Genomic DNA, 18,232 nt, shown 5'->3' with positions numbered 1-18,232 from the left:
TAAAGGTAAATATTTTTATATAGAAGAGTAATGCCTCTTAAAGTAAAAACAGAAATTCCTTTAAGATATTAATCATGATCATCAAGTTTCATCAGGCATGGTGGATGTTCTTTTGATGGCAACAAATGGACAAAATGGACAAAGTTCCTTACTGAATGAAAGAAAAAGCACATAGACTGTGTATGAAGAGTAACAGGTACTCACATGTGCGATTGTAAGATTCATGACAGGTACGGGCAATTTCAGCCCCGAGTTGAAGGTAGTGTTGGGTCAGGCCTTCAGGAGCGTCATCTGCCCCGAGGGCAAACATGCCTCCCGCAAAGCAGGTCAGGTGGCCCATCTTGTGTTCCAGGAGGCCCCCTTTCCATTCTGCGATGTAAGTCAGTCCGTTACGTGACTTCCGGATCAAGTGAGTCTCAATTGCCTGAAAATAATACTTATTTTCAACGTTTTGTAATCTCTTCTCAGATTTATACCAAAAACACCATAACATTAAAAAAAATAAAAATATATAAAACATCACTCACGATTGATTTGAGTTTGTTACTACAAATCCAATTCGACCTGAAATTTCATGTTATTGCTCTCTGTATATGTCCTCTAGTCTATGCCTTATTAGTTTGGTTAGTTATAATGAACACTGTTGGGCCAGCCCAGTAGGCTTTTCTCAGTTGCATGCCCAAACACCTGTAGTTCTCATACTGAAAAAGCTGTTTCCTTTTCAAAGACAGGCTACTGGTATAGTGGTAGGAGCTGCTTTACTGCATTTCCATTTTCACAAATGGAGAAACAACACAAAGCACAGGCTCTACCATGAATGGTGAACAGACCATATTTGCGTATAAAATCCAGGCTGGTGGTATTACCCCTCCTTTCTCTCTCTTAGGCTTGGAGGGGTAGCAAAACAGAGTGGGAAAAAGGAGCTGTTCTTGAGTCAATCAGATTGCTTGGCTTCAAATTCCAGCTCTGACACTTACTATCTGTAAACTTTGTGGGTAATTTGCTTACTGTATCCTTAAATCTCAGTGTCTTTATGCATAAAATGGGAATAGTAGTATCCACTGTGAAAACTGCAATATTTTGTTTATAAAGCAGTCAGTACTGTGATTAGCACTTGATAAAGGTCATTTATAATCGTCACATCTCCACTGTGGTAACACATGAATTAAATTCCTCCTTAATAATTCTTTTAAAAAACATTAATATACAATGAATAAGTATTTTTTTTTAAAAAAAGAATAAAGGTCTGTAAATTTGGGAGAAATGATGTTTACAAAAGTGGCTTGTTAAACACCTTTTATTTCTGCCCCAGGACTCTTGATATTCTTTTGAACAAACAAAATAAAATAAGCCCTTTTTTAAAAAAAAAACCCCAAAATTGTAGTGTAAGTGCTTGGCATTACTATTTTTAATTACTTTAACAGGAAATGCTCCCCTACAGCCCCAATTACTTCTTGGAAGGAGAAGGGCTATGATTGTGTCTATAACTGTTATACTATTATAAAAAAAGAGAGGATTTTAGGAATCACATTTGGGAATACAGGCATAGCTCATTTTATTGAGTCTTGCTTTATTGTGCTTTGCAGATACTGCATTTTTCACAAATGGAAGTTTTGCAGTGACCCTGTGTCAAGCAAGTCTATCAGCGCTGTTTTTCCAACAGCATTTGCTCTTTTCATGTCTCGATGTCACATTTTGATAATCTGCAATACTTCAAACTTTTTCATTATTATTATATTCGTTAGGGTGATCTGTATCAGTGATCTTTAACGTTACTATTACAACTCACTGAAGACTCAGATGACGGTTAGCATTTTTTAACTAAGGTAAGTACATTGTTTTTTTACACATATTGCTATTGTACATTAAACAGCCTAGAGTATAGTGTAAATATTAAGTTTACATGCACGGGGCAACCAAAAATTTCATGTGACTTGCTCTACTGTGTTATTCACTTTATTGCAGTGGTCTGGAACTGAACCCACAATATCTCCAAGGCATGCCTGTGGTAGATAGAGACAAAACTTGTGATACAGAAGAATGAATGAAAATGAATGCATAGGTAGATAAAACCTCTCCTTCCTTTATTGGAAATAAACAAATGAAACCAAGATGGTAAGAAATAAATGAACGCACTACTGTGCACATTAACTGTGGTTAAGCTAATTTTATTGATGGTCTAGTTATTACATTAATATTTCATTCTTATTTAATGCAACTGAACATCTTAGCTATTTATACTTCTCATAGCACAAATTGCAGTAAAGTCCTTCAAGCAGATACTTGTTCATCACCCAAGAAATTATTCTTTCTACATGGCAAGAGTAATAGCTTTTGAGCATGCATTAGGGAAACATTATTACCCTGTTACAGATCCTGAAAAAAGTACTATATTATTTTTGGCATGATTCTGACCAAGTTGCTATCTCTCAAAATAAATTACAATGAAGTTCCAAGACTTTTAAAACAATGTTTGTGTGGCAATGGGAAAATGTAAATAAATATACAGGAGGAAAAAATAGTCTTTAGTGGCTCTAACAAATTTTGTGTCAAGCCTACAGAGAATTGATTAGGAAAAAAGAGTATTGTATATTTTGTGATCTCATCCTTCTATATTTGAAAAAAATTAGTTGGCTGTGCCTATAGAATCCTAAATGCCTAACACATCACCTGCCCAGGTATCATTCACTCCAATGGACTTTCTTGCAGCATGAGCAACCACCACTATGGATTCTTAGTATGGCCTCCAGATGAGGCCATAACAGCCAGTTGAAAACTCAAAGTATTTCGTTATTAACACAACGAAAGAAAACATGCCACTCTGGGATTAAATGATTTCCAAAATGCACTGGAAGCTAAAACTGATGGACTACATCTCCAGTAACTCAACTGTCCGGAACAATATTGTAAGGCATCCTCTCTTTCATAATAATGATATTTTAAAGTACAAGCAATACAAAGAAACTTTACTATGTAAGACATGACTACTTCTTAAAATCAGAAGCGTAACTGTTCTAGCTTTGCTTTCTATGTTGAAAACACACAATGGATTGAAAGTGTTTTTACGATTAAGAGAAAGAGGAAACACTTTGACTTCATTTGCTCTTAATGGATTTTCCTGTCAACGGTTTGTCTAAATACAATATGCTAAAAGCTGTGTGGGTATAGTTCTCAAAACGGGAGGAAAAGTATTTCAAAGAGTATTTTAAAGTTGTCTTTCCTGGAACATCAAGATCCTAGGGGGCCACTTTAAAATTAGAATAATTAAAATGTCTGCCAGGACTGTAATTAAAAATGACATAATGGAAACCATACTGTATGGAGAACTCCCTGGTTTAAAACCTGAAACCTCATAGGAATGAAGAAAAATAAACCTGAAGAGGCCATATGGACCATATCCTAGTTTGCTTTTAATGTTTATCATGTCCTTTAAGGGCTATGTGAAATGAAGGCCAATGTTCTAACTAAGGTGTTTGGTTCCTATATGTGAAATAGTAAAGAGTTGTGTCTGCTCTACTTAGTCAAGTTCACTACTGACCTTGGAGGGAACCAACGTAATATTAAATGCAGTCAACTAGAGCAGTGCAAGTTGTATTTACATTTAAACAATTAAGTTGGTCTATTGTAAAATCACCCAGAATTCCCTTTAGGGACACTTACTTTAGAACAATGGCAACATCACTGGAATTACAAATATCCATTTTTTCCCCTAAGAATTATTATTATTATTATTTTTTTTTTGCGGTATGCAGGCCTCTCACTGTTGTGGCCTCTCCCGTTGCGGAGCACAGGCTCTGGACGCGCAGGCTCAGCGGCCATGGCTCACAGGCCTAGCCGCTCCGCGGCACGTGGGATCTTCCCGGATCGGGGCACGAACCCATGTCCCTGCATTGGCAGGCGGACTCTCAACCACTGCACCACCAGGGAAGCCCTATTATTATTATTTTTTAAAAATTCTAATTTCATATCTAAACTATGTAAGAGGCTGAGCCCAACAGGACATCTCCCACATAAGGCCACTTCTCTAAGATTAGGATATGTAAGTTACCTACCTAACACATAGAAATAAACATAGAGAATTGGGAAAAGGGGGAGACAGAGAAATATGATCCAAATGAAGGAACAAGACATAGCTTCAGAAAAAGAACCAAACAAAGTAGAGATAAGCAATATACCTGATAAAGAGTTCAAAGTAATGATCATAAAGATGCTCACTGAACTCAAGAGAAGAATGGATAAATACAGTGAGAATTTCAACAACAAAGAGTTAGAAAATATTAGGAAGAAACAGAGCTGAAGAATACAATAACAGAAATAAAAAAATATACTAGAAGGAATAAACAGTACGTTAGATGATACAGAGGAATGAATTAGTGATCTGGAAGACAGAGTAGTAGAAATCACACAAAGTTGAACAGAAAGGAGATAAAAAAAAGAAATTAAAAAGTGAGGTTAGAGGACTTCCGGGAAGATGGCGGAAGAGTAAGACGCGGAGATCACCTTCCTCCCCACAGATACACCAGAAATACATCTACGCGTGAAACAACTCCTACGGAGCACCTACTGAACGCTGGCAGAATACCTCAGACCTCCCAAAAGGAAAGGAACCCCCCACGTACCTGGTTAGGGCAAAAGAAAAAACTAAACAGAGACAAAAGGATAGGGACGGGTCCTGCACCAGCGGGAGAGAGCTGTGAAGGAGGAAAAGTGTCCACACACTAGGAAGCCCCTTCGCGGGTGGAGACTTCGGGAGGCGGAGTGGGGGAGCTTGGGAGCCGCGGAGGAGAGCACAGCAGCAGGGGTGCGGAGGGCAAAGCGGACAGATTCCAGCGCAGAGGATCGGGCCGACCGGAACTCGCCAGCCGAGAGGCTTGTCTGCTCGCCCGCCGGGGTGGGCAGGACTGGGAGCTGAGGCTCCGGCTTTTGTCGAGCGCCGGGAGAGGACTGGGGTTGGCGGCGTGAACACAGCCTGCAGGGCGTTAGTGCACCGCGAGAGAGTCCGGGGAAAAGTCTGGACCTGCCGAAGAGGCAAGAGACATTTACGTCCCTCTTTGTTTCCTGGTGCACGAGGAGAGGGGATTAAGAACGCTGCTTGAGAGAGCTCCAGGGACGGGCGCTAGCCGCGGCTAGAAGTGCGGAGCCCAGAGACAGACATGAGACGCTAGGGCCGCTGCTGCCGCCACCAGGAGGCCTGTGTGCGAACACAGGTCACTAGCCACACGCCCTTCCGGGGAGCCTGTGCAGCCTGCCACTGCCGGGGTCCCGGGATCCAGGGACAACTCCCCCGGGAGAACGCACGGCGCGCCTCAGGCTGCAACGTCATGCCGGCCTCTGCCACCGCAGGCCCGCCCCACACTCCGTGACCCTCCCTACCCCCCCGGCCTGAGTGAGCCAGAGCCTCCGAATCAGCGGCTCCTTTAACCCCGTCCTGTCTGAGCAAAGAACAGACGCCCTCCGGCGACCTACACGCACAGGCGGGGCCAAATCCAAAGCTGAGCCCCTGGGAACTGTGAGAACAAAGAAGAGAAAGGGAAATCTCTCCCAGCAGCCTCAGGAGCAGCGGATTAAAGCTCCACAATCAACTTGATATACCCTGCATCTGTGGAATACCTGAATAGACAACGAATCATCCCAAATTAAGAAGCCCTGTGGATGAAAGGCTCTTGGGGCTGCAGCCAGGAGTCAGTGCTGTGCCTCTGAGGTGGGAGAACCAACTTCAGGACACTGGTCCACAAGAGGCCTCCCAGCTGCACATAATATCAAACAGCAAAAATCTCCGAGAGATCTCCATCTCAACGCCAGCACCCAGCTTCACTCAACGACCAGCAAGCCACAGGGCTGGACATCCTATGCCAAACAACTAGCAAAACAGGAACACAACCCCACCCATTAGCAGAGAGGCTGCCCAAAATCATAATAAGTCTACAGACACCCCAAAACACATCACCAGACGTGGACCTGCCCACCAGAAAGACAAGATCCAGCCTCATCCACCAGAACACAGGCCCTAGTCCCCTCCACCAGGAAGCCTACACAACCCACTGAACCAACCTTAGCCACTGGGGACAGACACAAAAAACAACAGGAACTACGAACCTTCAGCCTGCAAAAAAGGAGACCCCAAACACAGTAAGATAAGCAAAATGAAAAGACAGAAAAACACACCGCAGATGAAGGAGCAAGATAAAAACCCACCAGACCTAACAAATGAAGAGGAAATAGGCAGTCTACCTGAAAAAGAATTCAGAATAATGATAGTAAGGTTGATCCGAAATCTTGGAGATAGAATGGACAATAGAATGGACAAAATGCAAGAATCAGTTAACAAGGACCTAGAAGAACTAAAGATGAAACAAGCAATTATGAACAACACAATAAATGAAATTAAAAGTACTCTAGATGGGATCAATAGCAGAATAACTGAGGCAGAAGAACGGATAAGTGACCTGGAAGATAAAATAGTGGAAATAACCAATGCAGAGCAGAATAAAGAAAAAAGAATGAAAAGAACTGAGGACAGTCTCAGAGACCTCTGGGACAACATTAAACGCACCAACATTCGAATTATAGGGGTTCCAGAAGAAGAAGAGAAAAAGAAAGGGACTGAGAAAATATTTGAAGAGATTATAGTTGAAAACTTCCCTAATATGGGAAAGGAAATAGTTAATCAAGTCCAGGAAGCACAGAGAGTCCCATACAGGATAAATCCAAGGAGAAATACACCAAGACACATATTAATCAAACTGTCAAAAATTAAATACAAAGAAAACATATTAAAAGCAGCAAGGGAAAAACAACAAATAACACATAAGGGAATCCCCATAAGGTTAACAGCTGATCTCTCAGCAGAAACCCTACAAGCCAGAAGGGAGTGGCAGGACATACTGAAAGTGATGAAGGAGAAAAACCTGCAGCCAAGACTACTCTACCCAGCAAGGATCTCATTCAGATTCGATGGAGAAATTAAAACCTTTACAGACAAGCAAAAGCTGAGAGAGTTCAGCACCACCAAACCAGCTTTACAACAAATGCTAAAGGATCTTCTCTAGGCAAGAAACACAAGAGAAGGAAAAGACCTATAATAACGAACCCAAAACAATTTAGAAAATGGGAATAGGAACATACATATCGATAATTACCTTAAATGTAAATGGACTAAATGCTCCCACCAAAAGACACAGATTAGCTGAATGGATACAAAAACAAGACCCTTATATATGCTGTCTACAAGAGACCCACTTCAGACCTAGAGACACATACAGACTGAAAGTAAGGGGATGGAAAAAGATATTCCATGCAAATGGAAACCAAAAGAAAGCTGGAGTAGCAATTCTCATATCAGACAAAATAGACTTTAAAATAAGGACTATTAAAAGAGACAAAGAAGGACACCACATAATGATCAAGGGATCGATCCAAGAAGAAGATATAACAATTGTAAATATTTATGCACCCAACATAGGAGCACCTCAATACATAAGGCAAATACTAACAGCCATAAAAGGGGAAATCGACAGTAACACATTCATAGTAGGGGACTTAAACACCCCACTTTCACCCATGGACAGATCATCCAAAATGAAAATAAATAAGGAAACACAAGCTTTAAATGATACATTAAACAAGATGGACTTAATTGATATTTATAGGACACTCCATCCAAAAACAACAGAATACACATTTTTCTCAAGTGCCCATGGAACATTCTCCAGGATAGATCATATCTTAGGTCACAAATCAAGCCTTGGTAAATTTAAGAAAATTGAAATCATATCAAGTATCTTTTATGACCACAACGCCATGAGACTAGATATCAATTACAGGAAAAGATCTGTAAAAAATACAAACACATGGAGGCTAAACAATACACTACTTAATAATGAAGTGATCACTGAAGAAATCAAAGAGGAAATCAAAAAATACCTAGAAACAAATGACAATGGTGACACAACGACCCAAAACCTGTGGGATGCAGCAAAAGCAGTTCTAAGGGGGAAGTTTATAGCAATACAAGCCTACCTTAAGAAGCAGGAAACATCTCGAATAAACAACCTAACCTTGCACCTCAAGCAATTAGAGAAAGAAGAACAAAAAAACCCCAAAGTTAGCAGGAGGAAAGAAATCATAAAAATCAGATCAGAAATAAATGAAAAAGAAATGAAGGAAACGATAGCAAAGATCAATAAAACTAAAAGCTGGTTCTTTGAAAGGATAAACAAAATTGATAAACCATTAGCTAGACTCATCAAAAAAAAAAGGGAGAAGACTCAAATCAATAGAATTAGAAATGAAAAAGGAGAAGTAACAACTGACACTGCAGAAATACAAAAGATCATGAGAGATTACTACAAGCAACTCTATGCCAATAAAATGGACAACCTGGAAGAAATGGACAAATTCTTAGAAAGGCACAACCTGCCAAGACTGAATCAGGAAGAAATAGAAAATATGAACAGACCAATCACAAGCACTGAAATTGAAACTGTGATTAAAAACCATCCAAGAAACAAAAGCCCAGGACCAGATGGCTTCACAGGCGGATTCTATCAAACGTTTAGAGAAGAGCTATCACCTATCCTTCTCAGACTCTTCCAAAATATAGCAGAGGGAGGAACACTCCCCAACTCATTCTACGAGGCCACCATCACCCTGATACCAAAACCAGACAAGGATGTCACAAAGAAAGAAAACTACAGGCCAATATCACTGATGAACATAGATGCAAAGATCCTCAACAAAATACTAGCAAACAGAATCCAACAGCACATTAAACGGATCATACACCATGATCAAGTGGGGTTTATTCCAGGAATGCAAGGATTCTTCAATATACGCAAATCAATCAACGTGATACACCATATTAACAAATTGAAGGAGAAAAACCATATGATCATCTTAATAGATGCAGAGAAAGCTTTTGACAAAATTCAACACCCATTTATGATAAAAACCCTGCAGAAAGTAGGCATAGAGGGAACTTTCCTCAACATAATAAAGGCCATATATGACAAGCCCACAGCAAACATCATCCTCAATGGTGAAAAACTGAAAGCATTTCCACTAAGATCAGGAACAAGACAAGGTTGCCCACTCTCACCACTCTTATTCAACATAGTTTTGGAAGTTTTAGCCACAGCAATCAGAGAAGAAAAGGAAATAAAAGGAATCCAAATCAGAAAAGAAGAAGTAAAGCTGTCACTGTTTGCAGATGACATGATCCTATACATAGAGAACCCTAAAGATGCTACCAGAAAACTACTAGAGCTAATCAATGAATTTGGTAAAGTTGCAGGATACAAAATTAATGCACAGAAATCTCTGGCATTCCTATATACTAATGATGAAAAATCTGAAAGTGAAATCAAGAAAACACTCCCATTTACTATTGCAACAAAAAGAATAAAATACCTAGGAATAAACCTACCTAAGGAGACAAAAGACCTGTATGCAGAAAATTATAAGACACTGATGAAAGAAATTAGAGATGATACAAATAGATGGAGAGATATACCATGTTCTTGGATTGGAAGAATCAACATTGTGAAAATGACTCTACTACCCAAAGCAATCTACAGATTCAATGCAATCCCTATGAAACTACCACTGGCATTTTTCACAGAACTAGAACAAAAAATTTCACAATTTGTATGGAAACACAAAAGACCCCGAATAGCCAGGAAAACTTGAGAACGAAAAATGGAGCTGGAGGAATCAGGCTTCCTGACTTCAGACTATACTACAAAGCTACAGTAATCAAGACAGTATGGTACTGGCACAAAAACAGAAATATAGATCAATGGAACAGGATAGAAAGCCCAGAGATAAACCCACGCACATATGGTCACCTTATCTTTGACAAAGGAGGCAGAAATGTACAGTGGAGAAAGGACAGCCTATTCAATAAGTGGTGCTGGGAAAACTGGACAGCTACATGTAAAAAGTATGAGATTAGATCACTCCCTAACACCATACACAAAAATAAGCTCAAAATGGATTAAAGACCTAAATGTAAGGCCAGAAACTATCAAACTCTTAGAGGAAAACATAGGCAGAACACTCTATGACATAAATCACAGCAAGGTCCTTTTTGACCCACCTCCTAGAGAAATGGAAATAAAAACAAAAGTAAACAAATGGGACCTAATGAAACTTAAAAGCTTTTGCACAGCAAAGGAAACCATAAAGAAGACAAAAAGACAACCCTCAGAATGGGAGAAAATATTTGCAAATGAAGCAACTGACAAAGGATTAATCTCCAAAATTTACAAGCAGTTCATGCAGCTTAATAACAAAAAAACAAACAACCCAATCCAAAAATGGGCAGAAGACCTAAATAGACATTTCTCCAAAGAAGATATACAGAGTGCCAACAAACACATGAAAGAATGCTCAACATCACTAATCATTAGAGAAATGCAAATCAAAACGACAATGAGATATCATCTCACACCAGTCAGAATGGCCATCATCAAAAAATCCAGAAACAATAAATGCTGGAGAGGGTGTGGAGAAAAGGGAACACTCTTGCACTGTTGGTGGGAATGTAAATTGATACAGCCACTGTGGAGAACAGTATGGAGGTTCCTTAAAAAGCTACAAATAGAACTACCATATGACCCAGCAATCCCACTACTGGGCATATACCCTGAGAAAACCATAATTCAAAAAGAGTCATGTACCAAAATGTTCATTGCAGCTCTATTTACAATAGCTCAGAGATGGAAACAACCTAAGTGTCCATCATCGGATGAATGGATAAAGAAGATGTGGCACATATATACAATGGAATATTACTCAGCCATAAAAAGAGATGAAATTGAGCTATTTGTAATGAGGTGGATAGACCTAGAGTCTGTCATACAGAGTGAAGTAAGTCAGAAAGAGAGAGACAAATACCGTATGCTAACACATATATATGGAATTGAAGAAAAAAAAAATGTCATGAAAAACCTAGGGGTGAAACAGGAATAAAGACACAGACTTACTAGAGAATGGACTTGAGGCTATGGGGAGGGGGAAGGGTAAACAGTGACAAAGCGATAAATAGGCATGGACATATATACACTACTAAACGTAAGGTAGATAGCTAGTGGGAAGCAGCCGCATAGCACAGGGAGATCAGCTCGGTGCTTTGTGACCGCCTGGAGGGGTGGGATAGCGAGGGTGGGAGGGAGGGAGACGCAAGCGGGAAGAGATATGGGAACATATGTGTATATATAACTGATTCATTTTGTTGTGAAGCTGAAACTAACATACCATTGTAAAGCAATTATACTCCAATAAAGATGTTTAAAAAAAAAAAAAAAGTGAGGTTAATCTAAGAGATCTCTGGCACAACATCAAGCATACTAACATTTGCATTACAGGGTCCAAGGAGGAGAAGAGGGACAGGAAGGGACAGGGAACTTATCTGAAGAAACAATGGCTAAAAACTTACCTAACCTGGGAAAGGAAACAAACATCCAGGCCCAGGAAGCACAGAAAGTCCCAAACAAGACACACCAAGGCACATCATAATTAAAATGGTAAAAATTAAAGATAAAGACTCTTAAAAGCAGCAAGAGAAGGGCAACTAGTTACCTACAAGAAAACTCTCATGAAACTATCAGATGTCTCCTCACCAGAAACACTGCAGGCCAGAAAGGAGTGGCACAATATATCTAAAGTGATGAAAGGGAAAAGCCTATAACAAGGAATACTCTTCTTAGCAAAGTTATCATTCAGATTTGAAAGAGAGATAAAGAGTTTTACAAACAAGCAAAAGTTGAAAGAATTTAGCACCACTAAACTGGCTTTATAAGGAATGTTAAAGGGACTCCTGTAAGCAGAAAAGAAAAGGCCACAACTAGAAATATAAAAATTATGCGAGGAAAAACATCACTGGTAAAGACAAGCAGATAGTAAAGGTAGTCGATCAACCACATAAAGCTAGTAAGAAGGTTAAAAAACAAAAGTAGTAAAATCATATATATCCATAATAAGTAGTATGGATACACAAAACAAAAAGATGTAAAATATGACATCAAAAACATTACATGTGGTGGGGGAAATAAAAATGTAGAGTGGTTAGAACGTATTCAAGTTTAAGAGATCATCAACTTAAAATAATCATATATACATATAAATGATGTTCAATATGAACCTCTTGGTAATTACAAACCAAAAACCTATAATAGATGCACACACTCAAAAAAGAGGAAGGAACACAACATAAAGCTAAAGACTGTAATCAAATCACAAGGGAAGAGAGCAAAAGAATAAGAAAGAAACAAAAGAGAACTACGAAAACAATGAACAAAATGGGAAAAAGTACATACGTATAATAATTATTTCAAGTGTAAATGGACTAAATGCTCTTATCAAAAGACATAGAGTGGCTGAATGGATGAAAAATCAAGACCCATATATATGCTGCCTACAAGAGACTCATTTCAGATGTAAAGGCACACAGACTGATAGATAAAAAAGGTTATTCCATGCAAATGGAAATGGAAAGAAATCTGGAAGCAATACCATATCAGACAAAATAGAATTGAAACAAAGACTGTAAAAAGAAACAAAAAAGGACATTACATAATGATCAAGGGATCAATCCAAGATGAAGATATAATAATTGTAAATATATATGCTCCCAACATAAGACCACTTAAATACATAAGCAAATATTAACAGACATAAAGGGAGAAATTGACAGCAACATAATAATAGTAAGGGACTTAAACATCCCACTCACATCAATAGGCAGGTCATCCAGAAAGAAAATAAGGAAACACTGACCTTAAGTGACACATTAGACTAAAGAGACTTAATAAATACATAATTTAAGAAAACTGAGATTATATCAAGCAACTTTTCTCACCACAATGCTATGAGACTATAAATAAACTACAAGAAAAAATGCAAAAAAACATAAACATGTGGAGGCTAAACAATACACTAGCAACAACCAGTGGATCACTGAAGAAATCAAAGAAGAAATAAAAAAATACCTGGAGACAAGTGAAAATGTAATCACACTGATCTAAAATCTATGGGACACAGAAAAAGCAGTTCTAAGAGGGAAGTTTATAGCAATACAAGCCTACATCAGGAGACAAGAAAAATCTCAAATAAACAACCTAAACTTACACCCAAAGGAAACAGAAAAAGAACAAACAAAACCCAAAGTTAGTAGAGCAGAAATAAATAAAATAGAGACCAAAAACCACAATAACAATAGAAAAGATCAAAGAAACTAAGATCTGGTTCTTTGAAAAGATAAACAAAATTGATAAACCTTTAGCCAGACTCATCAAGAAAAAAAGAGAGGGCCCAAATAAATGAATCAGAAATGAAAGAGGAGCAGTTAAAATGATACCATGGAAATAAAAAGGATCATAAGAGATTACTATGATCATTTATATGCCAATAAAATGGACAACATGGAAGAAATGAAAAAACTCCTAGAAATATATAATCTCCTAAGATGGAATTGGAAATATAAATAGAAAATATTAATAGACCAATTACCAGTAAAAAAATTGAATCAGTAATATAAAAAAAAGTTCCAACAAACAAAAGTTTGGAATCAGTTGGCTTCATGGGTGAATTCTACCAAACATTTAGAGAAGAGTTAACACCTATTCTTCTCAAACTATTCCAAAAACTGAAGAAGAAGGAATGCTTCTGAAATTCTATATGGCCAGTTTTACCCTGATACCAAAACAAAACAAACAAAAAAATACAGGCCAATATCAGTGATCAACATAGATGATAAAATCCTCAACAAAATATTAGCAAACCAAATTCAACAATAAATGAAATGGATCATACACCATGATCAAGTGGGATTTATCCCAGGGATGTGAGGATGGTGTAATATCTGCAAATCAATCAATGTGCTACACTACATTAACAAATTGGAGAATAAAACTCATATGATCATCTCAATAGATGTAGAAAAAGCTTTTGACAAAATTCAACATCCATTTATGATAAAAACTCTCAACAAAGTAGATACAGAGGGGATATACCTCAAGATAATTAAGCCCATATATGACAAATCTATAGCCAACAGCATAATAAATGATAAAAAGCTGAAAGCAAGAAGATCAGGAACAAGGCAAGGATGCCCATTCTTGTCACTTTTATTCAACATAGTTTTGGAAGGCCTAGCCACAGCAAATAGACAAGAAAAAGAATAAAAAAAGTCCAAATTGGAAAGGAAAAAGTAAAACTGTCACTTTTTGCAGATGACATACTATATATAGAAAAATCCTAAAGACACTACCAAAGAAGCAGGACTGGGCTTCAACGGGAGAGGCCGCAACAGTGAGAGGCCCGTGTACCGCAAAAAAAAAAAAAAAAAAAAAAAAAAAAAAAAAAAAGCAGGACTAATAAATTCAGTAAAATTGCAGGATACAAAATTAATATACAGGTATCTGTTGCATTTCTATACACTAATAGCAGACTATAAGAAAGATAAATTAATAAAACAATCCCATTTATGACTGCATAAAAAGTGTAAAATACCTAGGAATATATCTAATCAAAGAGGTAAAAGACTTGTACTCTGAAAAGTATAAGACATCAATGAAAGAAACTGAACACAACACAAACAAATGAGAAGATATACCATGGTCATGGTTTGGAAGACTAAATATTGTTAAAATGACCATACTACCCAAGGTAATCAACAGATTCAATGCAATCCCTATCAAAATACCAAAGACATTTTTTATAGAACCAGAACAAATAATTCTAAAATTTGTATGGAACCACAAAAGATCCCAAGTAATCAAACCAATCTTGAGAAAGAAGAACAAAGCTGGAGGTATTAGACTCTCTGCTTTCAAACTATACTACAAAGCTACAGTAATAAAAACAGTACGGTACAGTCACAAAAACAGACACATAGATCAATGGAACAGAATACAGAGCCCAGAAATAAACCCATGCTTATATGATCAATTAATCTATGATAAAGGATGAAAGAATATACAGTGAGAAAAAGATAGCCTCTTCAATAAATGGTGATGGGAAAACTGGACAGCTACATGCAAGAGAATCAAACTGGACTACTTTTTCACACCATATATAAAAATAAATTCAAAATTGATTAAAGATTTAAGTGTAGACCTGAAACTATAAAACTCCTAGAAGAAAACACTGGCAGTGCACTCTTTTAACATTGGTCTTAGCAATATATATATATCTATATACACATATAGATCTGTGTGTGTGTGTGTGTGTGTGTGTGTGTGTGTGTGTGTGTATATATATATATATATTTTGATCTGTCTCCTCAGGGACGGAAAATAAAATAAAAAATAAACAAGTGAGACTACAACAAACTAAAAAGCTTTTGCACAGTGAAGGAAACTAACAAAAAAAAAAAAAAGTGAAAAGGCCACCTACTAAATGGGAGAAGATATTTGAAAATATATCTGATAAGAGATTAATATCCAAAATACACAAAGAACTCATACAACTCAACAAATAACCAGATTAAAATGGACAAAAGACCTGAATAGACATTTTTCCAAAGAAGATGGAAGGCAGAGAGACGGCCAACAGACACATGAAAAGATGCTCAAGATCACTAATCATCAGGGAAATGCAAATGAAAATCACAATGAGATAACACCTCACACCTGTCAGAATGGCTATCATCACAGACAACAAATAACATGTATTGGTGAGGATACGAAAAAAAGGGAATCCTTGTGCACTATTTTGGGATTGTAAATTGGTGCAGCCACTATAAAACTGCCATACGATCCAGCGATTTCACTTTAGGGTATTTATCTGAAGAAAACAAAAACACTAATATGGAAAGATATATGCACCTGCATGTTCACTGCTGCATTTTTTCCCATAGCCAAGAAATGGAAGCAACCTAAGTGTTCAAATGGGTGGTTGCCAGAGGGGAGGGGGATGAGGGAGCAGGAGAAATAAGTGAAGAGGATTAAGAGGTACAAACCTCCAATTATAAAATAAGCCACAGGGATGCAATATACAGCATAAGGAATATGGTCAATAATATTGTAATAACTTTGTATGGGGACAGATGGTTACTAGACTCATTGTAGTGATAATTTCATAACATATACAAATGTCAAATCACTATATAGTACACCCGAAACTAACATAATATCATACATCAACTACACTTCACTTAAAAAAAAACTAACTAACACAACATTGTTAATCAATATAAAATAAAAATTTAAAAAAACTATTTAAGGAAACAAACACTATATAAAGTATCTACCTAACACACTACTTAGTACACAGAAGGTAATTCAAGTATTTATTCACTCTCATTCCTCCTCCATCACAAAGGACCTTTGAAAACTATTAATAATCTTTGATTAAATATTAGTTTGGTTAGTTCAGATTTTTTTTTTTTGCAGTACGCGGGCCTCTCACTGTTGTGGCCTCTCCCCATTGCGGAGCACAGGCTCCGGATACGCAGGCTCAGCGGTCATGACTCATGGGCCCAGCTGCTCCGCGGCATGTGGGATCTTCCCGGACTGGGGCACGAACCCGTGTCCCCTGCATCGGCAGGCGGACTCTCAACCACTGCACCACCAGGGAAGCCTGGTTTTTTATTTGAAAGTACTATTTGAAAGTACTATTTTTACTTGAAAGTACTATTTATCTCTGGAGGTAAGTTTACTTCAAAGGGAGGTAACCATTAGGGTTGTCTGTAATCTCGGGCAATTTTAACTTCCTCAATTTTTAGAATATATAATAAATTCAGGATTTTTTCCTCTCCATAATTTTAACTGTGACTCTGATAGGGAACTCACACTTGTTGAAGAAAAATACCCTTTTTAAGATGTGTGAATCTTAACTGAGGTTTGAACCATGGAAAAAACTTTTAACTACCCTATTAGAACTAAACATTATCAAGTATGATTATTATTGTTATAATTATATTAGCACATATTGAACTCTATCTAACTGGAAACATTTTTTAAGCCACTCAGGTAGTATTCCATTTTTTCATTAAAGCTTGATTAATACGCAAGTTATAAGTTAGTTGAGTGGCAACAATGATTTAAATTTGGGTTTACCTTAATAGCATCAAAATACATCTTCTTAGCTTGTAGATCTGTCTTGTCAGACATTAACCATGCCTTTAGCAAATATTCATAAAAGCTGTCTCCAAGTCCTCCAACTGATACGTGATCTGCAAAGAGAGGGAAATGAATTTTAGACTGATTCAGACTTTAATTCAGATAATGCAGTAAAATCATATTAGTAACTAGGATGCAAAACCGTTAAGTCAACTGCAACTCAATGTTACATTTAAATTCCAACAAATCTCATTTTCGAAAGATATTCTGAAATGAGCTGATGTGCTGTTAACTAATGTGATATACTTTAAATAATTACCAATACAGTTTTGTAAACATGCAGATAAAAAATATATAATCAACCCTAATTCTAACACTGTTTCTTTAGTAAAAATACCAAATTAAAATGTTTCACCATATTCAAATACATTTTTAATTGCTTTATCTCTCAATAATAAACTATGTCAAAGCTGTGAGTATCATCAAATCTTAAAAAAAACAAACAAAAAAACTGGCTTGCAATATAACCAGAAGCTCCTCAGCTTCTTGTATTATAATTTTTATTATTTGATAGGTTTTGTAGTGTTATTAATCTGAAGGGTCAAAATCCTTTGAGAGAGGTAAGAAAGAAGACAGGGCAGGAGAAGTTTTTCTTTTTAATACAGTCACCCCTCCACATCTGTAGGTTCCCCATCAGTAGGTTCAATCAACTGTGGATTGAAAATATGATAAAAAAATACTAGGAAGTTCCAAAAAGCAAAACTTCAACTTGTCATGCACAGCCAAATACTATTTACATGGCATTTACATTGTATTTACATAGCATTTACATTGTATTAGGTATTATAAATAATCTAGAGATGATTTAAAGTATCTGGAGGATATGCATAGGTTATATGCAAATACTGTGCCATTTTACATAAGGGACTTGAGCATCCGTGAATTTTGGTATCCCTGGGGTCCTGAAACCAATCCCCTGCAGATAGGGAGGAATCAATGTACTCCATTCCTACAGTCCCCCTCCACTGTCATTTATTATGCCAGATCCACTACATATTTATATTATTGCTATACAAACGGTCTTTGACTTATAGGTAGGTAATCCTCATTAAAAGTGAGAAAACTGAGGCTTAGAGGGGCTAAATGAGATTATAACATTGGTAGGTGCC

At 37.3% G+C, this 18,232-nt stretch overlaps 1 protein-coding gene across 2 annotated transcripts in view; it reads right to left on the bottom strand.

The window, feature by feature from the left end:
• The window catches only part of MAN1A1 (mannosidase alpha class 1A member 1), a 179,589-nt gene that overhangs the window by 16,125 nt on the left and 145,232 nt on the right, over positions 1 to 18,232 (bottom strand). For both annotated transcript variants that reach the window (XM_060030030.1, XM_060030031.1), the window contains exons 8-9: positions 17,061 to 17,176; positions 205 to 424 (exon numbers count right to left, since the gene is read on the bottom strand). In XM_060030030.1, coding sequence (XP_059886013.1) covers positions 205 to 424; positions 17,061 to 17,176 — 336 coding nt within the window. The remainder of the gene's footprint in view (positions 1 to 204; positions 425 to 17,060; positions 17,177 to 18,232) is intronic.

The sequence above is a fragment of the Delphinus delphis genome, chromosome 14 (assembly GCF_949987515.2).
Source record: "Delphinus delphis chromosome 14, mDelDel1.2, whole genome shotgun sequence".
Classification (NCBI taxonomy): domain Eukaryota; kingdom Metazoa; phylum Chordata; class Mammalia; order Artiodactyla; family Delphinidae; genus Delphinus; species Delphinus delphis.
The sequence above is the reverse complement of the archived record's forward strand: the minus strand, read 5'-3'. Positions and strand labels throughout refer to the sequence as shown.